General features: G+C 44.8%; 2 protein-coding genes and 2 long non-coding RNA genes across 4 annotated transcripts in view; 2 read left to right on the forward strand and 2 right to left on the reverse strand.

Moving 5' to 3' along the window:
* Positions 1–41: 41 nt before the first annotated feature.
* LOC143508592 (GTPase IMAP family member 9) lies at positions 42–4352 on the forward strand. Its single transcript, XM_076997218.1, has 4 exons — positions 42–355; positions 783–870; positions 2087–2253; positions 2582–4352. The coding sequence occupies exons 2-4, from the start codon at positions 786–788 to the stop codon at positions 3446–3448; spliced, it is 1119 nt and encodes a 372-aa protein (XP_076853333.1). The 5' UTR covers positions 42–355; positions 783–785; the 3' UTR covers positions 3449–4352.
* A 1242-nt stretch (positions 4353–5594) lies between these two features.
* Positions 5595–25143, reverse strand: part of LOC143508596 (uncharacterized) — a 44480-nt gene continuing 24931 nt past the window's right edge. The window contains exon 3 of the long non-coding RNA XR_013129388.1: positions 5595–5719. This is a non-coding gene — a long non-coding RNA (uncharacterized LOC143508596). The remainder of the gene's footprint in view (positions 5720–25143) is intronic.
* LOC143508936 (uncharacterized) lies at positions 15319–18694 on the forward strand. The gene is made up of 3 exons (XR_013129546.1): positions 15319–15678; positions 18245–18374; positions 18560–18694. It is a non-coding gene; the product is annotated as an uncharacterized LOC143508936 (long non-coding RNA).
* foxd7 (forkhead box D7) lies at positions 19936–22905 on the reverse strand. Its single transcript, XM_076997523.1, has one exon. The coding sequence runs from the start codon at positions 22262–22264 to the stop codon at positions 21290–21292; it is 975 nt and encodes a 324-aa protein (XP_076853638.1). The 5' UTR covers positions 22265–22905; the 3' UTR covers positions 19936–21289.

A 25143-nucleotide genomic window follows, 5' to 3' on the forward strand; every position in this document is an offset into this window, starting at 1 on the left:
CGTAGCCTCATTTCTTTGCCCTATTCCGGCTGTAGTTCCTCGGAAAGACACACCTTGAAACGGAATGTTTGAACATGGGGGAAACTGCGGAGTAAATATGGTTAACCTATATGAGCCTTCCTGTGTATACCATTAAAGCGTAGGCTAAAATATTATCTGAGGGATGTGCATGAAGAAACAGCTCGAGTGAACAGTCGGAGGAAGAGAGCGAGTAGAAGAGGGTAAAGCCCTAAAGTCACGCGTCTAGGAGGCTGTTTGTTTTTTTTGCTAGTATTGCACTAGTCGCGAGAGAACGAGGAAGTGTTGAACACACTACAACGAGAACACTTAACACAGCCTGGACTCCGGCTCCGAGGTAAGCTTCAAACTCTAATGTCTTATGTTTCTATCTGTTCGGTGGGTGTGTGTTTAAAAAGCTATAATGGTACAGCATGGTGTGTCAAGATACTTCACCAGAACTCCGTATCTGAACATGGAAACTACGTTTAGCTTATTTGATATAAACAGAAAGTAGAAATTATGGAAAGATCTTGTTACATAGAAGTACTGAATGTCCAGTGTGCTAAATGTAGAGCTTTGTGTATATACAAATTCTCTTGTGCTGAGTCATCCTCTCATAGCCCATCCTCACTTACTCTGACAGTCCTGTCATCCTCTCATCCCTCCCTCTCTCCCTCTCTCCCCCTCTCCACACTGGAACAGTAGTAATAACCATTTAATAGAGGTCACTTATTCAGCTTGTGTTTTGTAAATTGGTCGGTGCTTTGTTGTTTCACCTGCAGACCATGGAGGACGGTGCAACACAGACCAAAGCACAGGAGACGGAGGGGGAGACAGAGAGGGCCAGTCCCAGCTGTCCTGTGGAGGAAGGTGAGGTCCCTCTGTCCTGCTGCTGTTACTGCCTTTACCCTCACTAATGCTTTTAATGCTCATGTGACTGATGTATGCATGTGTGTGTGTGTATGTATATATATATATAATATGTGTGTTTATATATATATATATATATATATATATATATATATATATGTGTGTGTGTGTGTGTGTGTGGGCGAGTGGTATTAATGCTTTGTGTACACTGAACAGGGCCTGGTGTCTCCTGAGTGTTACACAATGAAGATTATGGTGCACATAATAACATTTGGAAAGATGCCGTCGTCCTAGTGGGCAATGTACAGTTGAACTGTTAAATCTAAGTTGTCTTACTCGAGGAAGAAATATGTAGAAAGCACAGCCGCAGAAGGTTAACACAGGACCTTTACCGTGACGCCTTAGCTCAGGGCAACAACCTGTCTGGCTTCATCGAATGCCAGTGAGTCTGTTTAGCCTGTTTTGTAGGAATACGTACAAAAGAAATATTCAGATTTAAGACCGGCCTGGCATATGGACAATGGACTAAAGTAGTTATCCTTAACATGGTACTTAATAAAGAGATATTTGAAAAGGGACTATTATTCATACTTGTACCTACCGATTTCGTCAATGTAGTGCGTCCTAGTTGTCAATAGATGGGGCTGTTGCTCCATCCTGGAGTGAGAAAACGGCAAAGCTTTGATAACCTCTTGTAAAAAAGACCCAAAATTTCGGTCTTTCGGAGACTCATTTTTTAAGGAGTCTTTTCAGAGTCTTGATGCCATTGCTTTGAATAATGGAAAAACAAACACACACAATAGCTGTTGCCTTATGGATTTTTTACGTATGGATATTGGAACTATTCAAATTTGTGTATGAATATCTTCACAAATAATGGAATAACACTACATAACTGCATACTCAGTTTTAAGACAGAACATTGTCTTAAAATATGGTTCTCTGTTGAAGTATTGCAACAACAGAATTTGCATAGGCCTACAATAAAGAAAATATTAAATTGTTTAAATACATAATTTAAAATGTTTGTGCAAATAGTTTAAATGTTGTAGAAAATAATATGCCCTAATGTGTTTCTAAACTTAGATGAACATAGTTTATTAACTAGCATTTTAAATTTAACTTTAAAGCATCTCTGACACTAGTTACAAAATGATATCTGTGAAAAAGTATTTAATGTTGCATTGAAGAAGTTTGTGTGTGCATGTGTGTGTAGACGGTGAGTTAAGGCTGGTGTTACTGGGCTGGTCCGGCTCGGGGAAGAGCAGTGTGGGTAACACCATCCTCAGCTGCCCAGTGTTCGAAACACGCTGTGACAACACCCCCGAGAAACCGGTTACCATGCAGTGTGAGAAGAAGTGTGTGACTGTGGCAGGGAGACAGGTCAGGGGTCATGTCTTCCTGACTAATTCTGCCATTTTTAATGATTATTTTCAAGAGACACCACATGTAATATTTTTTATAATATTTCATGTATTATAAATCGCCTTTTTAAGCATTTTTGCTATGTAAATAAATTAGTGCTGTCAATTCCAGGTGCCGCGATTAAAAGTCCTCACCAGAATTTTGCTCAGGCTTCCTGGATTCCTGGTGAGGACTTTTAATCACGGCACCTGGAATTGACACCACTAAAATAAATCAATAAATAGATCATATGAAGGCAGGTGTCTGCATTTGTTGCTCAATATTAACTTGTTTGACTCTGTTTCAGCTTGCTGTGGTGGACACTCCAGACTGGTTCTACTCAGAGCGCCCCCCGGAGGAAGTGCTCCACCAGCTCTCTCGCTGTGAAACCCTGTCTGCCCCGGGACCCCATGCATTCCTCCTGTGTGTGTCTGTCCATCAGTCCAACAAGCAGGAGCTCCAGGCTCTGGATGCCTTAGAGAAGGTGTTTGGCCGAGCGGCCATCACCAAGCACACGATGATCCTGTTCACTCACACAGAAAAACTTCAGGATCAAACACTGGAGGATCTCCTTAGGACGGAGCGCGCAGACCTGCTGGAGCTGGTGGAGAGGTGTGGGGACCGCTACCATGTATTTAAGCTCGGAGCAGAAGGTGAGGTGAAGGCAAAAGAGAGGGAGTGTGTGGAGAAGCTGTTGGAGAAGGTGAATGAGATGGTGAAAGAGAGCGGGGAGGAATTTTACACCTTACCTCCGCTCCTCCGGATGGAGGGGGCGGGGAGGGAGAGGCATGGGGTGGACGAGTGGGAAGGAGAGAGTGAGGAGGAAGACCTGTCCGTTGTCAGGAGGAAAAGAGGTGCAGAGGAGGAAGACTCTCCCCCGGAGGCGGAGAGGGTCGAGGACGAAGTTGAAGGGAACTCGAAAGATCTGGAGGTGGAGGAGGACCTCAGCGAGGCTCCTCCGTCCCCTCCACCCTCACTCATGCGCTGGATGTGGGACACCGTGGTCGCCTGGGTGCTATGGCTGCCCAGTCTGCTGAGGGGCAGCACTTTAATGGGTTCCTTTGTAGGGCTCTTCGTTGGGGGGATGTTTGGAGGGGCCATGGGGGCCACAGTGGGCTCAGTGGCCACTGAGGTAGGCAGACGGAGAAAAACCGAGAAAACTAAGTCAAAATAACATGTATGCATTAGTACATGTTATGGAACAGAAATTTAAGTTTGAAATTTGTCTGCTGCAAAATCACACAAGGCTATAGGCTCACGTGAGCATGTAGAACGGTCTACATTGGTTTACTTTCAGGCTGGGAGTATCACCTTTTGAACTGGGTTATATTAAACTCAGTTTAAAACCTGAAGAATGTCTTGTATTCTGAAGCATTTACCAAAGTTGAAAGTTCTACTGTCAGTGATGATATAAAGTCAAATTATTTGCAAGAGAACTTTGTTTACTACACAGGTTTGAGTCTGTTCATTTATTTATGTAACTTTGAAACTACCGGTCAATTTTTAAGGGTATTTTGTGGTGCATGTTTTGAAAAGAGTGTGAGAAGAATATGATTGTTGAACATACCAAAACATCTTACATGATAAATAATGGTTGGATTAAAAACTGTTTCATACAGTACACACACACACACACACACACACACAAAATGTTCATGTTTTCACCAACTGCTGTCACGCACTTTAACAGAGCAGACGCACAAGTTTAATTTAAAAGTGCTTTGAAATTTATGTCAAAATAATTTTCGCTGCACCTGCTGTAAATTTCCACGGGTTGTGCTGTTTTTTAAAACTTCTATAAGAGTCTGTTACTAATTGCAGCCAACACTAGTGTCCTGCATGCGCTGTGTAGGCAGGTCTGGTGGAGAACGTGCCATCTCATTCCCACATTACACATGCAACATGTGCTGCTTAAACAGCTTTTTGATCTACACAGAAAAAAAACATCTGTATTCCACCACTCTTTTGTCAACATCTTCTGGCTTTGTAGTATGAGATTTGTTTACAAATGGATTACAAAACACACTATTGACAACACCATATGAAACTATGAAAATAAAACTAATTTAAGTAATTAATTGATTCATTGATTACTATTAATCAATGGATTGCCTGATTGTATTCGGTGAGTAGCTTTGAAGAAAAAGCAATGAAAGATTGAGCGTGGCAGATTATGGAAGGGGTGAATTCATCCAGATGAGGTAAAATGTGAGGTCATGTCATGAGCTACAGAAAAACTAGCGGTGGGTCATATAGTCTTTGCTATCAGATTAAATCCATGGGAGGGTGATTTGTATGTGTGGGTGAGTTCAGGGAGGGTGTTTGGGGCCATTAGACAAAGTCAGCAGGCAGATAGAGATGTGTAGTTTCGGCGCTCACGGCCTGCCTGCTCCGCACACATTGTCACTAACCCGCTTGCTTTTACACTCTCTTGTTTGTCAGGGCAGGTTTATGGTTTTGATATTGATGTAAGTGATAGTCTGCTAAACCCATCAGTCAAAAAAAGAAAAAAAAAATCTTTGTATCCCAGCCTTCTCTGCAGCAAGGCGTTTCTACACGTGGGTGGTCCGCCCAGGGAGAGGGGAGAAAGAAGCAGGCTCGCTCTCATGTTTCTAAGGGGAAGGAGCGAAGGAGTGAGGTGGAGAGAGAAGGAGAGAGAGGCAGAGAGACAACTTGCTCTTACACATCTGTCTTCCAGATGTGGTCTCTCGCAGTTGTTGGAAGCAGAAAAAGAAAGTTTTTAAAAATAATGGAAAATTGCTGCAAAACAGATATTTATTGTATGGGATTACGGATGGGGTGCAGTAGGCCTACAGATTAGCAGTCAGTGTGCGAGGATGTACCGTGGCCTATGTGTGTTACATTTTTTTAAGGAGCAGGAATGATGTAGTGTGGTCCCCTGCATGCTTGGATTTGTGGATAGCATGTTTAAAAAGGAACACCTGTCCAAATATTATTCTGTCCTATTGGATATGCGTCTGGTAGAGGACAGGGAAAGTGAGAGAGATGACAGAATGAAGGAGAGACGTTGGATAGGAGCAAGAGAAGCAATGGAAAGAATGAAAATGAGGAGATGGTGAATTAATATGGGAAAAAATAGAGAGAGACGGATAGAGGAAGTAGATAAAACAAACACCCGCGACGGGACGCGGTGTGTGTAGGTCCTCAGCACAAACAAGTAAAAATATACATCCAACATGTGTAGAGGCGCTAAGGGTTAGATCCCTCCGCGCACATGTACATCCGCGCTGGAGAACCCAACTGATTTGTGCTCGTGTGCACCACGCCGGCCAAAACCGTAGTAGCTAATCACCAGCGACCCATTATTAACGCAGACAAGAAGTTATGTCGCCTCACCCTGTAGCTGAAATGTTGCGAGGGCCTTGCGGGCCTCAGTCGACGGCGGGTGCCGCAATATTTCTCCGTTATCATCACGCCCCGTGTGCTGGAAAAGGACAAAACCCAAAAGGAAATAAACAAGCGCGTATAACGGTTCAGCTGCAGGAACACAAACTACACCACGTCGAAAAGACCGAGTAGTTATTCTCTCAAAAACAAGGGACTAAAAACTAATAACTCGTCCTGCTTGAACTATCATGAAGTAAGAAGTGCATCACAACAGGAAACCATCAAAAAGAACCGCTTGCCTGGATTATGAACAATGGTAGTGACTAACAGCACTGCAGTATTTCCGACCCCATATAGAAAATGATTTTGTCATATTTGTTGATCTCCGAGATATATATTTAAAAGTACCACTAGAATATTTTATTCAGGTGACATAAATCTACCAGTTGTTGTTACTGGACTACGTACACGCCCTGGAGCCAAAGCACTGCTGCTGATTCACTATAAACCGGATTATTCTTCTACGACACCCTGGTGTAAGTGGCCAGGCCGAACATGCTGGATCCACTCGGCTGGACTCTCATCTTCTCCCTGTTAGTGCTGGACGTCCCTCACTGGGCTACAGTCGTGAAACCCTCCGGTTAGCATCCATGTCCTGTCCGCCTGTGTGGCTTTCAGGCAGCGTATAAGCGCGGATCAAACTTAAGGCCAAATTAAGAATAAATCTCAACCCACCCGAAACGAGATTCCACTCGTAACGTTGAACGCTCATTTGTGAACGCAAACACATTTATGGGAACCTGGCACAATGTCACTTTGTAAAATGGCTCTGTTTATTTATTGCTGTTCTGTCCGCGACTAATGCCAAACACATGAGAAGTGTAGGCTACTACAGAAAAAAAACACTTGATTTTTTGTAACTTGTAACGAAGTTCAGTCAGACACGGAAATCGTGACAATCAAGTTTTTGTTTGCGCAGGTAGTAAAATAAACAGATAGGAATAACGGCAGTCTGCGGTGCCCGGTTATTTTAAATAAAAAAAATTGGCACTGTGCGTGCAGTCTCACCTGGAAAAACAAACACAACTTTAAGACTACTGTGGGACACAAAGCAACAGCTTCAAAGTTAGAAAGGCTTCATACACACACACACACACACACACACACACTTTTATCAGGTCTGGGCCAAAGATAATATGCGAAGAGATACAGCGCTCTCCAACAGAAAACCACAAGCGACACAACAACATTTTACAGACTCACTCACTTGTCATTAGGTTTGTGATACAGTGATTCACGGCACAGCGTGGACCCCATACAGCAACAGCTGCACTGGCAGTTAGAACATTACTGGTAGACGGGGAGAAGATACATGCATCTAGCCAATCACAAGTTCTACAAGTTGTTCACATCAGTCGGACCTGCGGTGAGCCAAATGCACGGAAACCTGAAGAGCGAAGACCAGGATGTCTTGTGTGCATGCAACATCGCGAAGAAACTCTGAGAAATGTCGTACCGGTGAGAAGAATTGAATTAAAAGCGCAGTCTCGCGGTAGACTAGAGGGCCATTAATGCAAAAGAGGCAAATACATTAAGATCCGTCCTCCCGATAGATCTAAAGGCGCGGTGCACGCAAAAGTGAGTGAGAAAGTGTCTGTGAAGACTTTCAGGTCTGTAGTACAGCGAAGCTTTGAAAGATGTAGGGTTGGGGGGGGGGGGGGGGTATGGTTCTGTGTCTTCGAGTTTTAAAGAGCAGTGCGGTTTTACCACACACACCTCCCATGAATGTGGCCTTGAGACATCTCAAAAATAGACTAATGTGAAGACTAACAAGCTTTCCTCCTAAATCACTACAGGCCGGGGACTTAGCCTAGCTCCAAGCAAAGCTCTGCCTGATTAATCGTGCTGGCCTCACTAACTGACAAGTGCCACTGGTGTGGCGAGACTCGCGTTTGAAGTTGATGGGGTGGGGGGAGCACGGGCCATGTTTGAACATACGGCGGAGAGACCCCCGCTCTGTGTAATGGACCTCAACTTGCGGTGTAAGCGTGGCTATGGGTCAGGCCAAAGCAAGCACACTGTTCCTCCTGTTAACCCGCGCAGGGAGTGGGTTCTGGAACCAGACACAAGGCTGAGCTAATGCAGCGCAGGTTTGGCACAGACCGGGGCGGGGCGGGGGCTTTCTTCAACCCCTCATGCCCCAGTACGGCAGATCGAACCTTAATCTTACACCACGACCACATGAGTGGGAGACGAAGGGAAGAGGCGACAGATTGTACGTCACGAGGTCCGATGTTAGCTCGGTCAACGTGCAGTCGTGCGGTTTATGGCCCAGATCATTTGAGTCATATGCAGTTGGTTTATCAGGAAAGCCCCGAGCAAGGAAGACAATGGAGCGCCCACATAACGAAGGACTTTAAGTCCTAGTGGATGCGTTCGAAGGACAGACCCACATCGTTGCTAAATCGAGCAGAGCAGGACATGTTGTTCCACACCAGCGCCCAAGTATGAATAAGTCCTCAAAACGAGCAACTAAGCTGTAACCAAAGTAACACAGAGCCAAAAAAAATCAGCAATCGTGCGAAAAGACGCCCCAGTTCGGCCGAACGCCTTATCATCGCTTCTCCCGTTGCATCACTTCAAAAAGGAGCAAACTCGAAACATGCGTCCGTGGGGCCTTGAGCTGATGAAGGCTGCGAAGAGACGGGACACGGCGCAGAGGCCCGGCTGCAGGCCCGCTCGAACCCACGTCACGCTCCGACACGGTCCACCTGTGACGCGATGGAAACGGAGGTTGCGAGCACCCCCACGGCACCCCCAAAAACGAGAGCCAGAGATGGATGAAGATCTTCAGCGTCAGCATGAGCGGCGAAGGCAGTGTTGGGTTCCAAGAGGCAGGCCTCTGATTTGCAGTGTGGTCCCTTTGAAAGAAAGCATTCTGCATGAGTGGGAGTGAGAGTGAAATAAACTCTTGGAGAAGTAATGACAGCTATTGCATTAAAAAAGCTAGGGCGGAAATCTGTTTTGTTTAAGGATGGGAGGATTTACCAACACATTCTGCAAATACTCCATCCCAACTAACTAAAAGTGCCAACAAGATATTAGTGGAGACACATGAGGGTTTTCCTATCTTCAATGTCTAAGAAGTAACGGCTAATCACAGATAATCACAGATAATCACAGATAATCAAGAAGAAGTCGTTCCTTTAATACTACAATAGAGGAATGCATTAGGAATAATGTTCTACAAATTCATTATTTGGATTTCGCTCTTTTTATTCTTCGGGTCTGAATTTTATCTACGGATAAAAACTCTTGACTGAAGCATCCATAATTTGAAACTGCAGGACTGCTTTTCCACTGCTTGATCTACAGATGCATATCTGGACTTGTATTACACCCATAGACGATATTTGCGCATGTCTGAGTACAGTAGAGAAGGATGATTATCAACAATTCTACATAAGCGTCACACAGATGTCCATGGCTTTGTGTTGTGGTCCCTGGCCATCGGGGTGTGTGCGTGTGCATGCGTGTGCCTTTGGGTGAGACAAATCGAGGAAGAAGCAGACATACTGTGGCCACTTTGAAGTGCTTTGAGTCGAACGCTTAGAATAGATGCATGGTGAAAAAAAAAGAGAGAGAAAAGACCAAATCGAAGAGGGCAAACGTTTCTGTGGAGACCGCAGAAAAGCTGCGTGTGTCACTCTGCCCGTATCGCCAGACTCAAACTCATTCATGTGTGCAGACCATCAGGCTGTCCATCAAGGCCTGTGATGGAACTGGAAAAGATGGTGACAAAAGAGAAGTCCTTCTCCCAGCGTCCCGAGGGACGCGTCCCTCCTTAGGGAAGACAAAACACCCTGCACCACATCTGAACTTTTGTAATAAGTCTTCTTGTTCCAGAAGAGAAGGGTTCGAAAAATAGATGACGTAAAAACAAGGAGAAAGTAGCGTTTGTGTGATAGAACCTCTGTCACCAATATGCTCCCCATATGTCTGATGTCTGCCGCGGTCTTTCAACCCAGCTTGTGTTTTTGCTTTTCATGGAATTTGGCTTTTCTCCCCTCATCTATTTATCTGCCCCCCCCCCCCTTCTGGAATTTATACAGACATTCCCGGATTAGAAGGAGACTTTGGATGATGATGACAGCCCATCACTTTGCTGTGATTGTACATTTCAGTTTATCAATATGCTGCATGACCCAGCAAAGAGGAAGGAATTCAGTAAGTCTGCATGGGGACCTGGTGAGCTCAGAGCCTTGTGCGGAAGAGGTGGATTACAGCCGGGATTTAGTGCAATGCCAGAATCTGCTCTGTGGCTCCAATCGCTCACAGATTAAACTGAAAGCACCACCGTCTTGCACCAAACATGCTGCAACACAGCACAGCTCAAACTAACTGCCAGCCCGGGGATTTGTCCTATTGTTATTATAGGACTAATACCTTAATGCAAGACTTTACTACCACACACGTCATGTGAGTTACAGCAAGATTTTAGTACAATGTCCATCTGTCTCTGTGTAAACATGAATAAAGATCTGATACACTTTCATTCTTTCACACTGACTGAGGGAGCTGTGTGTGTGTGTGTGTGTGTGTGTGTGTGTGTGTGTGTGTGTATGTGTGTGTGACAGACAGGGTGGTCCTTCTCAGAACGATTACATGGGACTGTCACGACAGCGCGGTCCCTGACACACGCAGACCACCCTGCTGCATGTGTGGCATTAGAGGCGTTAACAAAGACAGCATTGACAGTGACCCTCACTCACCTTCCTACATGCCTGGAGACTCTGAGCCTTCTGCATGTGTTCCACACACACACACACACACACACATACACATACACACACACGCCACACACACACATACACACACACACACACACACACACACACACACACATACACATACACACACACGCCACACACACACACACACACACACACACACACACACACACACACACACACACACACACACATACACATACACACACACGCCACACACACACATACACACACACACACACACATACACATACACACATACACATACACACACACGCCACACACACACACACACACACACACATACACATACACGCCACACACACATACACACACACATACACATACACACATACACATACACACACACACACACACACACACATACACACATACACATACACACACACACACACACACACACACACACACACACACACGCCACACACACATACACACACACACACACACACACACACACATACACATACACACACACACACATACACACACGCCACACACACACGCACACACACGCTACACACACATGCACACACACACACACACACAGACACGCCACACACACACACACACACACATACATACACGCCACACACACACTTTCACATCCATTACTTACACACAAACTTAACTGCAGAGAAAGAGATATACTCACACATGCATGCACCCTTGCAAGCATACACACACACACACACACACACACACACATACATACACACACGCCACACACACACACACACACAGCCTCCCTCTCATCTTCCACCTCCCACATCTAAGCTCAGTGGAATGTGTCTCAGGTGCAAGGGGTGTGCTGGTTCAAATTAGCGGTGTATAAATTAGCGTGGCTCCCCCCCCCCTCTTCTATCCAAACATTTGCTGTCTCCCATTCCACGCTGCCTAAACCTCCTTCTCCTGATGTTCCCCGCCAGCGACCCCTCCACAGCCCTCGCTGTAGCAGATCCCCCCATCTCTTACTCCTCTCTGCAGCACATAAATTTGGCCGCTTTATGGCTCCAGGTCTACACTCCCTACCACATGCTCCATGGATCTCCTACTGCGGTGCTACTCCAGCACCGTATCTTCTGTGGCAACAGCAACACCAATTCTGCAACATTTGTTCAGTCCTTCCATTTATTGCTATGGAATAACACCCATTTGTTGGAAACATCCAGCAAACTGCCTAATTGCCACTGCGTCATGGTGTTCTTGTTTAATGCTCCTGGTTATCTGATTTCCTGTTTTTTTTCCCCCTTTCCAGAAGTAAATCTTGCTCATTGCGGCCATGCGGGACCAGAGGTCATACCTGTAAAGGTTCACATCTGTTCAAATAAATTCTCTGCAGTGCCAACAGCAGGAAGAAAATTGACACGCACACACTCGCATATTCTTGCAACTTCTCCAGCCTCCCTGTGCTGACACCTGTCACACTCACGTGCCTGCGTGTCTCGGGTCGTTCTTCATGAGCGAGAGCAGCAGTCTTACCTGAAGAGGACGGTTCACTGGGCATGACCTCCCAGGAATGGCACGCGTACCGTGGGATCGCTACGTCCACCGCTCCCAAGGTGTTCCTGCGCACGCCACTCTGTATTTTCCTTTCGCCGTGGCGTTTCTCGTTTTTACGGCGTGCGAGACCCCCCGTGCGCCCCGAGAGCGGCCCGCTTTACGAGCGGCAGCTCGTCCTGCGACGTGCTGACAAAACACAAACCCGGACGCTTTAGGGGGCCCCCGGGGCCGTGGCCTGGGCAGAGCCAGCCTTAAATAAGGAGTGAAGCACGGTTCAGGTGGAGGCTGGACCTTCCCTAGTGTCACAGAGAGAGAACTGGGGGGGGGGGGGGGGGGGGGGGTGAGTAAATTAGCCAAGAGAGGTGAACTATGGAGGAAGTTGTTACTGTGATCTACAGGCCCTTAGCAGGAAGGGTAAACGTTGCTGGATTTTAGTGAGTATGGTGACTTTTAACCTTTCAGAATTTTCAGAACTAGATAGGGTTCTAGATACTGTTTGCACAGTATCAGGATGATGTAAATAGTATACTCAACCTGTTATACTTCATGTTTTTTCTTTTTTTAATATTTCATGTTTCAATCCAATGAAAAGCATGACTGACACATGGATTGTTGAGTCAAAACTGCTAAAACACAATCAAGTCCAAGACCAAATGAATACAACTGTAATTCAAGACCATGTCCAACAGCAAAGTCATGCTTGCATGATATCGCTGCGTAAATAAGAAAAGACTACACCATGCAGTCTTGAGAAGTAAACAAGACAGAAAACTACTATGACTACTATAATCTCCAGTCCTGGACCTCCAGCACATGTTCACCTAACCTGGTTTATAACAGTACTTCGCAAATGTGATAAGCCTTGCCCTGAACACTTAAAACACATATTTAACCTTGCCCTGGTGCCCACTCCTCGAGGTGACCTTTGGCCCTCTCTGATGCCCTGGATAATCAGATAAGAGGTGAGCTTTCACCCCTGTGCGGCTCTCTCCAGCTGGGGGGGCCACGTCGGGGGGGCCTGCGAGAGCGGCCCTCGCCCCCTCTGCACTTTCATGCGTTCGCGTGGAATGTTCGTCCCCATCCGTCTCAATCAGGGAAGAACAACACACTCCTGATTTGCCGTGTGATAGCGCCCAGCCCGTGCAACACCTGCTATGTCCTCCAGGGGACCCATCCATCACCGGAGCTTTGGGGTGAAAGGAGGGGCCGCCCCCCCACTTAGTGCGATGGTGGCGTGTCTGTGGACCGACCGACTGAAGGGCCAGGGCCGCTTCAGCCCAGGGGCCCGACTCTGATGCCGCTTCAGCCTTACAGTAGGGCCGCTTCCCTGCAGCACACGTGGGTCGGGCTGCGTGCGCAACAAAAGCGCCCCTTATCACTTGGGCAGCTTATTTATTCCCCTGCTTGAGAGATTGTGCAATTAATAAATTGGCTGTAATTGTAATTCCCTAATTTATGGTTTGCCGGTAAGTATGTGCAAATCACCGCGATTCAGATTTCTCATAAGTTCCAAATGTGCACGGAGACCACACCAGTGGAAGTGGGCACACAGTACAGCAGGCTGTGTGATGGTGTTCCCATTAGAAATTGCAAGTGCATTGTGTCATTCAGCAAAATGGGTTATTAAGGCTCAAATGCTCTGCTACTTTTGGCTGTGTGTGCAGCACACCCACTGTCATTAGTTACTGGCACACAACAACTGCTTGAATGTTTCTGTACTTCGCAGCGGACACCCTCCCAGTCTAGTGGCACTAATTTCAACACAGTGGCTTTGCCTGTGTTCACGTCCTCTAAAGCTCTTCCAGACATCTGACAAAGAATCGTTTAATTTATCGACTTCATTTCACTCCGAGGGCAGCTTTTACATTGCCCTTGGGTGATGCGGAGTTAATGTATAACTGCATGCACCCCCCCCCCAACCCACCCGCCCGTCTCCCTCGACAACCTCCCACCGACCCCCCCCTCCCACCTCCCCCCGTCCCCCTCTCCCAACCCTCTAACCTCCTTTAAGTGTTTAAACACCCGAGGTATTGACGCAGCTTAGTGGAAGTGAAAAACCATGCTGGAATTACAGACATCGAACCATTCATGAGGAAGGAGAAAGAGTGAGTGAGAGAATGAGAGAGATTGAGAGAGAATGAGAGAGAGAGAATAAGTAGATAAATAGAAATGCATGGGAGGGAACAAGAGATATGGAGACAGAGAGAAGATCAAGGCAGATCAGATATAGATGACATGCCCGTTTACTTGATATATGGAGAGAAAGAAAGCGAAGAGAGAGATGAGGACACTAAGAAGTCAGAGTCATAGAGCAAACTTCTCCTGCAATCTATCCTCAATAGACCACAACAGCAAACTGAAAAACCTTTCAATAGCAGGACCTGATCAACCTGCCAGTACCACTCTGATTCATATTTCATATTTGCCTTTAGACGCTTAACAGACGCCAAAAGATAATGGCCAATATTACCAGGACTATGAGCATTTGGAGAGGCAGAGTTACAAGGATTTCATCGTGTTCGACAAGGATTTCATCATCTCTCCTGAGGTGAACACAGGCTCTCTCTTTCCTGTTGAACGCATGTGCTTCCTCTCCGTAATTGGCTTCGCCCCGTAGACGTATGACAGTGATTGGATCCCGTGTCTCTTGCTGCTGAAGCTTGTGCTGCACGTCTGTAAAAAACAACTACCCACAGCAGCTTTTTTAAATTTGAGGCTTACGACGGTCTGCCAGAAGCCACAAATTACCCCCCTCTAGCAACAGTGAATTAGGAACAATTTTCTGTTTGCTATAAAAAATTAAAAAAAAAAGTAAAGAGAAAGGCGAGGGGAAAAATATAGCTTACACCAGGGACCACCAAGGCAGACGGCAGCGACAGACGAGGAGTGTGTTCGCCTGCCGCGGGTTCAGGAGGCGGGGCCGCTCCTGCAGTCTCGCTGACCCGCCCACTAATCAATGCAGTTTCAGGACGCCGGAGCGTGTGTGGTGCGATGCGGGACGGCCGCGGGCCCTACGGGCTCTGCTGAACGGCTCTCCAAAGCTCTCACGACTCCCCGATAGGCCCACCGCACTCAGAGCCAGAGCGAGGCCTGGCATATTAATATCACAGCCGAATGGGTGGCGAGCGTTTTTTAAAAGGACGATTTTTGTGAAGTTGCGATTGAAACGAGCAGAACGGGTTTTGCAGGAAATGTGCTCCAGCGCAGTTTGAGGTCGGGCTATTGGATTAAGCAGCAGACGGGGATAAATAGGAGGGTTTTTCTGGGCCTGGTGCTGCGCGTGAGGGTTGGCAGGGAGCCGTGATCTCTGCTGATCCGGTCCAGTGAATCCCCCTCACTGGCACTTTCCCCCAGCGCTCAGGGTCCAGGTCTAATCCTCCACTGCTGACGTTATGGAGAGGCGAAAAAAACATAGAGGTTATTAGAGGGTTTCAAACAGAACGATCCCCCGTATTAGGACGGCGCTTCTGTTGTACATTCCTAGCGCAGTTCTGTTACCATGGCAATGGCCAGCGTAGCGCTCCGTCTTGCTCTCAGATCTGTTAGAAGTAGCCAGTCTGGGCTGACCGTAGTCGGGGTTACGAACTGGGCTCATTAAGAACCGCCAGAGCTCCAATCAAAGCCCAGGACACGGTGACCCAGCTATGACACCTTCCTGCCCTCATGCTAATTGTTCTTCCCGTTTGCTTTCTGATCAAATGACAGCCATTTGTTATGCATGACAGGGCTCGGTTTAACGGAGGTAATTTGCAGTTGACGCAGCCCAGGTTTGGGTTAAGGGGCAGGGTCAGGGTTGGGATCGGGGGGCTCGGGTTTGTCGTGCGCGGCGTCACCCACGTCTGCCGTTTTGATCGCATGACTGAATTCGCAGGCACAATCGTTTTTTTTTTTTTCGCTCCTGGACCCGGTTCTGCTGTGCCGTGGCAGACGTGTGTGCGCCCCGAGGGAGACGTGCTTCTGGAGCTCCGGGGCACCAGGCCCTGGCGGGAGGCATCTGGGCATCAGGGCACCACCTACAGGAACGCAGCTGGATGGTGTAGAGGTTAGAGGCTCTGCAGGAGCAGAGAGGGCGGGCGGAGGTGCGGGCGGAGGTGGGGGGGGGCGGGGGCTGAGAAGCACCGCCCGTTGGAATACATCATATCCGGACACGCTGTAAAAATACAGCTTGCCTTTTTGGTCTCGCAGATGTTATAATGAGGCTGATTGGATTGGAATTAAATCCAAATGGAACGGAGGGAGGGATATTTTGATGTCTACAGCCGCCGCCCCCCCTCCTGTGTGTGTGCATGTCTCCTCTTGGGGGGGGGGGGGGGGGGGAGCAGGTGGCGACAATTGGGGCCTTTCTGCACAGGGAACAGGTTCTGCACCACGAACGGCTGAATTTGGGAGGAAAAACAAGCATTTCTGCGAACGCAAACAAACACGTCCCCTTTTAAAGGAGCCGTCTCAGCTGTAGCCGCTGCCACGTTATCTCTCTCGCACCGGTCCGGTTGCCACGACTACAGGACTAGCCCGCTCTGCCCTGACTGTTGGTGGGGAGCGTGACTGAGCTGTGAGCTCATGGCCCTTCTGGGTGGCGTTACTACAGCATGTCACTGTCGTCTGCTGGCACACTTGATCAGGCAGCAACGGGTGAGAGGAGTAATGAGGGGGGATCCCCTTTCCTGAAACACACACACACACACACACACACACACACACACACATACATGCATGCAAATACCCACTCCAATATATCCCAGACATTTGGGGACTAAACCCAGCGTTGGGGCATGGAGACTTCATTTCTCTGTCTGTGGGCATAGGGAGAATGAGAAAGTGTGAGAGACGCATGAAAAGATGAAAAGAACAGAGAAAGGAGGGATGAAAGATAGGAAGAGGGATTTACGACTAAGCAGATTTTTAGTTATGAAACGAATGAAAAGATGAAGCAGGACATGAGAGAAGATGGAACCGCCAAAGGTCCCAGTGAGCTGCAGGGAGTAGGCTGTGCATTGCATTGTGGGTAAAAATGAACAAGAATACATGTGTCCATGGGTTACAAGGACACGGCTTGTGTGTGGCTACGTTAGTCATCTGGAAGCAAAGTGAGGACGATGACTCTGATGTGTCATGGCACCTCAGTGGTCGGCTCAGCGCCGACAACACCCGCCTCCTTCCCACCATCATCATCATCATCATCATCATCCTCTCTCTCCCACCACACATCACAACCTCCCAGCTCAGAGTGTTTTTCATCTTTTTCCTCTCCGCCTCACAAAACTACGAGCGAATCTCGCTTTTGGTAAATGAATGCAAGATCTCCAGAAACATTAAAAGGTCTTGGCTGGCGTGGTTAACGAGCAATAACCTAACCAAAACATTCTGCGGCTTCTTTTCCTTATTTATCTTCACCTGGAACAGAACGAATATTCAGCTGAACCAATCAAGTACCTCAGATAAATCTACAAATAACCTTTAAGACCAAAATCTCCATAAAAGACACCTTACTGCGTTACAATAACAAATATTTCAATGTAAAAAATGTATTACATTTTAGCAATATATATATATCAAATCCTAATATATATATATATCAAATCCTAATTTGGTTTTAGACTGGTTCATTTTTATTGAATGCTAAAGGATCTTTCCTAAAACAAACAAATTGCAGTTTTGGCTAGAGTGTTGATATATTCTACAGTGTTGATATGTGCTATGCCTCAAATCAAAAGAGGATCCACCTCAAACATACAAGTCCATCCTGTGGAGAGAGTTTGTCCTTTCCGCAAGTAGCCATGGCAGGAGCCCAGTATCCCACAGTGCACCTCTCTCCCCCCGCGCTCTGATTTGACTGCCAAGTGAGGCCTTCATGAGCTGGTGTCTCATCTGAGGGCTGATTTCTAACCTGTTTGGCTTGGCATTGCGGAGCAGGAAAGAGTGGTTGTCTCTGATGTCAGGCATGAGTTGAACCTCGAAATCTGAACCTGGCTTTCTCCACATAAAAAGGCTCCTTGCATCAGAGAGAAGATATGAGCTATGATACGTCATAGCTGATAAAGCACCATGCAGGGACACGCCGGGTTTTCACTGGCAGCACTACCAAAGGGGCGTCACAGACGTAGCTATTCATCACGTTCATAATGTTATTAACATGCCTAATATGATGTTGATTGAGCATGCTGTAGAGTTTTAGGGGATGACGTATTCAATTTAAGACCGGGGTTTATTTTAGCTGTCTTTTACCAAGAAATGACTGATTTCATGTGTAGTTATGGGTCTAACATTCTTTTAAAAAATGTTTTTTTTAATCCCCCCCAAAACCCCAGCATTTTGTGAGATTCAGTGGAAGAGGAGATGTCCAACTCAGATGTGACAAAGCACAGAGGGACGGGGTTCTCAAGCAAGCATGACGTGAGGCTTCGGTCAGTGACAGCCCAGGATGGACAGAGTAAAGACGTGTGTGCTCCTGTTATTCTGCTGGGACCAGGCTATAAACAGAAAGTTATTCAGAGCAAGTGACAGAGGAATCTTTCCATAGCTACTCCATGCAGCAGAAGTTAAAAACTTAGTGTAATTCAAAGGCAGCTGCGACCTGCCAGCCAAACCTCTCCCTGTCTCTCAGGTTCCTCTTATTTTGTCAGGTGCAGAGATGTCGCTCCTACATCCTCACTTATCTCAAGCCCCTCGAGCAAGAATGACTGCTACACTAACTCTTTCTGTCTTCGCCTCTTCCCTCTTTCACTTTCTCTTAGATAAGTTCCCATAGTGAATAAAAGCAAAAGGAAAAAAAAGCTTTCCAGGATATTATGATTTAGTCAACTGAAAAAAGTATTAGAAGGAAAATGTGGATGAGGTTCAGTGCTCAGGTCTTAGAGACAGCAATAATGCTCACATATGCACGGGAGTCCAAAGGTTTTGAAAATAAGTGGGTTCATTATTTTGCTATCTCCGCAAAAAGTTATTAGCGGTCTCCTGAAACCCAACCCTCATCCCGAGCACTTCAGCGCTGACTGTCCTCAACTTTAATAAGCGCAAAATGTCATTATTACAGCGCAAGGGCATGCCAAATAATTTTTAGTTCATTTTTAATATATATTACTTATACATTTATGGTTTTATGGTAATGTTAATTAGGTGTCTAAAATCAGGCAATGAGGAGAAAGCAACAATTGTCAAACGATCGTGAGGTACTTTATATGCTTATTCGCAGATACAGCTAAAGCCCAGCCTGCTTATGGTGGGATCGTCTGTGAGTGAGATCGCAGAACTGGGTACATAGGATACCACTTTCCACTGAGCTCATTATTAACACAACCACGAATGTTTAAAAATCGTTAGAGATACAGATTAATCAATTTCCTGAATTAAATTTAGAAAAACAGAAAAAGGAGTAGCTCCGTTTTGCCGTTACGCAACTGAATATCCCACCATACGGTACCAATCTTCCTATTTATTTTACTCAGGAGAATACTGCCAAAAGCTTCGTTATAATAAAAAGCAAAGCCGTTGTGTAATACCCATCAGTACTGTCAAAGGACATTGCGCATGTAATCAGTCAGATTGCAGGACATGAAAGGTGTTAGTGCGTTGTATATCAGATTTAATCATTTCCCTCCGTGATCTTGAACTATCGAAGTGAGTATTCTGCGTATAGAAGAATACAGGTAACTTAACGAATTAATTTAGACAAGGAATTACATGTAGGTTGTAGGTTGTTTATTTTGTAATGATAGTCAGGTGTTATGTCGACGTTGCAATATGCAAACCATGGTCACCTGTCTTGAGAAAATCTTAAATATATCATCATATGTTTTCTTGTCGAATAAACATTAACCTCTCAAAATATCGACATTAGCCACCAGTGCTAAAACAACGTTGAGTGAAATATGCAGTGTTAATTAGATTTTTATTTGAATATAAATTAGTTCTTAAGATTGTTTTTTTATCCTACAGAATTTGACTGATGACTGAATAAGTTCCTCCAACACGTTTGTGGTGTTTATGTCCAGAAAAAAAACCTTGAAATTAAATATGATGCAGTTCGTCATCTGGTTGGGACAGAACTCTGCTGCGTATGGCCTGAGCACTACAAATAAGACAAACGCGTTATTATAAACTAATATTCTTCACAATTTGCCCGCTATCTAAGGATTGGGCACAACTGCAAAGACCGTTACATCATGTCTTGAAACAATTATTCATAATATGCGCTGTACAGAAAATATGGTTATAGTTAGATGCGATGCTCTGTCATAGTACATAAATATAAAATGCATTTATGGCGGGCCAGATTTATCATCCGATTGATCACATTAAAACAATGACAACAATTTTCACATGACAAGATTACAAGGTTTTGTAATAAAATTGCGGCCTAGCAAAATCTTTCTTTTAAACTGATAATTTCTGCAAATGGGCTGAATATTCTTTGGAGAGATAATTTTGAGCTTGTACGGTATATCTGGCTTTTAATACATAATTCCGGCACGAATAGAAATCATTTGCATTTTAAGACATGGATCCCATGTCCCTGAGTTTCTAAACAGGAATAGGGGTTTGAACCGTTAAATGGACTACACTATTTAAAAGCTTATTGCCTGTACATCCTCTACTGGTACCGAAGGTGTGGGTGATTGACTATCCCGTTAAATCTAGAGGTGCGTTCATATTGAAACTGAAGCATTTCAGTTTGGCAAATTAAACCTGTTTTATTCAAAATTACGTTACACTCTGGACTATAGATATAAGACATTTGTTACACATTAAACATAGGGCTATTATGACAAATGAGATTAAGTGTATTTGGAATAGACAAATTACAATCACAGAATCGGGTGTTACTCAGGCCATCTCAATAAAAATGAGCTTAATGGCAGTAATAGGAAATTGAGAAAATATTTAGGCGACGTTGAATAATTCATTTGACTGGAATGACACATTTGTAAAATTATCTGACATTTTTACCATAATACAACAATTGAGCTTAATGGTCATTAACATGCGTCTATTATAACGGGACGTAACGTATATAACGGGAATTTCCTACTAAAACGTTGTCAGATCAATTTAAATTAAGTCAAGTGGCGTGTTGGATCAAATTCGTATTATTTCCTTTGAAACAGCAAAGGGGAAGTTGTCATTTAAATACTTTTATTCATTCAAAGTACTTCAGTTATAGGCTACGAAATACAGTCAAGAACATATTTTAAACATAAACCAGCCCACAAATCAGTCTTTAGTCGATATTCCCAAGCTCTGTCTCAAAAAAAGTCCCGTGTCCACTGTATGTCACTAGACATGTCCGGTTGTACCTGCACTCATTACAACCGTAATTCCTGAGAAGAGCAACACGTCTTTATTGAGAAGCGCTGCTAATCAATGGCGCTGCCCAAGTATACGTGTTTATTAGACGTGTCCAGGTTACCTCTCAGTGTCTGCAACTTCTGGTATTCATACTGAAGGCTGAGGAACTGGGGAAAAGCCACAGGGTGGAAAACATTCGGTGACACGTATGACGAACTTGGGTTGAGTGGAGCGGTCACATCATTGTTCCGTCCAGGGGTTAAAGACCCGGCGGACAGGGGATGGGCCGGTAAAGTTTTGGTAGGGTAAGAACTCCTCGAAAACACAGAGGAGAGTGCGGGGAGAATGGAGCCCACCGGCGGGACGCCCGGAGCGCAAGACGTGCGGTTGTGATGGTGGCAGCCGAACGGGTAGATGTCCAGACCCGGTACCTGCACGCAGGACGCGCCGAGCCCGTACGCGCTGTAGGACACGTTGAGGAACCCGCCCGGATCCACCGACTGCTCTCTAAACATGCCGAACTTGAAATGCTGCCGTTTGAAGCGTTTCCTCCTTCGTAGAAAACTTCCGTTTTCGAACATATCCGCGGAGTTCGGGTCCAGGGTCCAGTAGTTTCCTTTGCCGGGGTTGCCAGGTTCGCGGGGCATTTTGACGAAGCAGTCATTTAGTGACAGATTATGTCTGATAGAGTTTTGCCAAGCTGGGAACTTCTCTCTATAGTACACGAACCGGTGGCTGATAAAGTCGCATATTTCACTGAGGGTGAGTCGCTTCTTTGGACTCTGCAGGATGGCCATGGTTATTAGAGCGATGTAGGAGTATGGTGGCTTCACCGAGGGGCTTTTATTCGGAGCTGCGGGGTTCTTTGCTGCCAGGGCATCTTTCCCCTTATCGTCAAAACGACCGTCCGAGTTCAATCCCGGGTCGGACACTTTCGCGTCCACGAGAGGTAAACTGGAGAGGTTCTCTTCTCCCGAATCTTTACTGCCCTCTCCCACCACGTCGATAACGAGGTCGTCCATTAAATCTGTGTCCAAGGTCATAATCCACGAACGAGACCACGTTACCCGCCTCGACAGGTGGGAGACGCGAAGATTTTAGAAGTTCGAGTTGGTTCGAGTCTCTGCTCTTCACTTGAGAAGTTCGCACTATGCGTTACAGCCCATACGCGTTGGTTCTGTTCACTACAGAATTACACTGAATAGCGGCCAGGAAATCAGATAAACAACAAAAAAAGATCCCTAATTCGCTTCACTGTTTCTCCAGATCTCTTCAAAATACAGCTTTCTAACAACATTTGACGCAGAGGCGAAACCATCAAGTGTGGACGGCACCGGTTACATTCACAGCAGTGTCCAGCATCCCCTCCGAACCGACTGGAGTTCCTCTGCGTTGCGCACAGTCAGGTGACCGTGATGTCATAATGAAGTATTCGTGAAGATCTGCGTCTCTTCTCCAGTAGCGTAAAGATACGAACAACTGTCTTTACTAAATTAAAATAAATATTAAAATGACAGGGATCGCACATTTTGTTTTAAACCAAGCAGTACTCAAAACTTTAACCGTAACATTTTAATGACCACTATATACACCAGATGGCCACACATATGGTTGGCCTAGGTCACGTTTCATTTTCCAAATAAATAATCAAAGTAAAATAAATGCGACGTTCTAAAGTTCACAATTAGAACCATTACACTTTCTTTCCAAAACACCACATAGTATCTTATCTGTTGTTAGGATTAATTATCAAATACTGTTTTACAGTAGATAATTTTTCTAAATTGTCTACAAAAAGTTGTTTATCTTAAAATTGCTTAATAGTGAGAATTCTTTTATTGAATTATCTATGTTTTATTCGATTAACCGATTTTTCTTGTGGTTATTCAAAGCAGTAAAATGAACCCAAATGAATCGTGCGGTATAGACCACCAATTGAAACAATTATAGACCTGTAGCGAAATAGCAGGTGAAGCAATTCGGTCTAATTATAATTTTAAAAATTACATAAACTATAAGGTATGTAGCCTAGATTACAGAGAATAAATCTACCACATTTGATCAATGGTATAAAATATGGTATAAATGGTATAAAAATAACCATGGCATAAAAAATTTGACTGCATTTCAACTGGAGATTTTCGTTATGTGAAGGGAGAAACTATGTGATGCAATTAGTGAATAAATATTTAATGCCCGTTATCGCATAGCAATTAGTCAATAAACAAGTTAGAAATAGTGAGGCTAGCTATCAAGAATCCTCATAGCGTAATAATAATAATAATAATAATAATAATAATAATAATAATAATAATAATAATAATAATAATGACTAATTTATTCTACTCATTCATTCAATTAAAAATGGCCAAACGTTAGCCTAGCGCACAGGTGAATAACGTAAATACGATATAATATAGGGTGGAGGCTCCAGCCAGTTCTCTATCATAGTCCCATGCTAACAGCAGGAACAGTAGGCTTTGGCGAGTATATATGTAGAATGAACTTAAATTATATGCGCGCGCCACCACTTGCGCAGGCCATAATCGCCCAAAGACTGCAAAAATGAAGTCCACAAGTCGTACCGTTGGCAGGATGAAAGCGAAAGATTTTCGTTGGCATTCGGAGATAAAAGAAAGTCAGTCGAGGCTCAGGGAGTGTGTTTTTCCTTTCAGTGGGCCTTGGGCTGTTTGCGTTTAATGATGGACCTCTTTGTTTGGGATTCCCACATTTCCTGCCCGTAATCGTATTGATACCCGAGGCCAGCAGGCGACGGGCCTGACGTGGGTGGGCTACGGTACCAAGAAAGCTGCATATGATTTCCCAAATCTATCACGCATGTCTCCGTATTAGAAACAGCTCCAGCAACGCGAAAAGACGAGAGAGGGTGGTTTCAATAACGAAAAAAAAGCATAATAATAGAATCTTGAAGGGCTGTGTTTCAGGGATGGGGTTCTATAATGTGGTTGGTACAGATGAGACAAATGTCTAGCCTCCAACCTGGCTTACTTAGACGAGACTATCACAAAGACTTGGCTAGGTTTGTAATAAATAGACATCGATCTATTGTAATACATAGACCCAGATTTATTGAAATAATATTTTCTTTAAAATTGTGTAAATTGATACATCCCTTTACATAGCATATCTTAATCACAGTTATTAAATAACACAATCACATATGTCACACCGACGGGGAAATTAGAGGAGAGACTATAACAGCGTTGAACCCGATCAGCGCTTATTGTTTCGAATCCACTGTGGTTCCGGTGAATAAGATTACCGATGCAGAAACGCAGCATATCTGATTTGGGATATTACACTGTTAGTCTTGAAACAATTTACAGTCGATTAGTTGATAAATGTATTTTCTTTATTACACAATTTCTCAAAAATCAAAAATTCTAGAAAACAGATTAGTTTTATTTATTGTTAAATTAAAATGAAACGTTGAAAGTTACAAGGAAATAACAGACAATAGTTTCATTTAATCTTTGTCTTATTTAATGTTCCGTCTTAGTTGCGACTGATTTACAAAACACTCAAAAATATAAGATAGTTTGTGGCTTTCTGTATCTACTTATTTTCGGGATATTTAGTCATTTGTGGTCAATGCTCTCACTGTCCTTCCCAAAAATACTGATAATAAAGATATGTGTTTTACTGTTTTACTGTCATTCTGACCAACCTGGTCGTGCCAACTTTAAATACCTTCCATGGATCAGCACCACCACCCATTGTAAACCGTCCTGTGGTCTTTCTTGTGTAGAATGTTTCTATGAATGCACTGTGTGACACTTCCTAAAATATTTGTCAGCGTGAGCAGTCTTGTTTATTTATTTATTGAATACAAACGTACCTTTGTAATGTTGTAATTACCAAACTTCTTCAATGTAAAACCCAAGGTGATAACGGATAACAC

Source organism: Brachyhypopomus gauderio, chromosome 2 (genome assembly GCF_052324685.1).
Source record: "Brachyhypopomus gauderio isolate BG-103 chromosome 2, BGAUD_0.2, whole genome shotgun sequence".
NCBI classification, from domain to species: domain Eukaryota; kingdom Metazoa; phylum Chordata; class Actinopteri; order Gymnotiformes; family Hypopomidae; genus Brachyhypopomus; species Brachyhypopomus gauderio.

Bases quoted from the DNA above. Each gene is read 5' to 3' on its own strand.
- LOC143508592 (XM_076997218.1), top strand. From the start codon at position 786: ATGGAGGACGGTGCAACACAGACCAAAGCACAGGAGACGGAGGGGGAG. The intron at 871-2,086 runs GTGAGGTCCCTC...ATGTGTGTGTAG, and splicing joins CAGCTGTCCTGTGGAGGAAG to ACGGTGAGTTAAGGCTGGTG. The intron at 2,254-2,581 runs GTCAGGGGTCAT...ACTCTGTTTCAG, and splicing joins TGACTGTGGCAGGGAGACAG to CTTGCTGTGGTGGACACTCC.
- foxd7 (XM_076997523.1), bottom strand. From the start codon at position 22,264: ATGACCTTGGACACAGATTTAATGGACGACCTCGTTATCGACGTGGTG.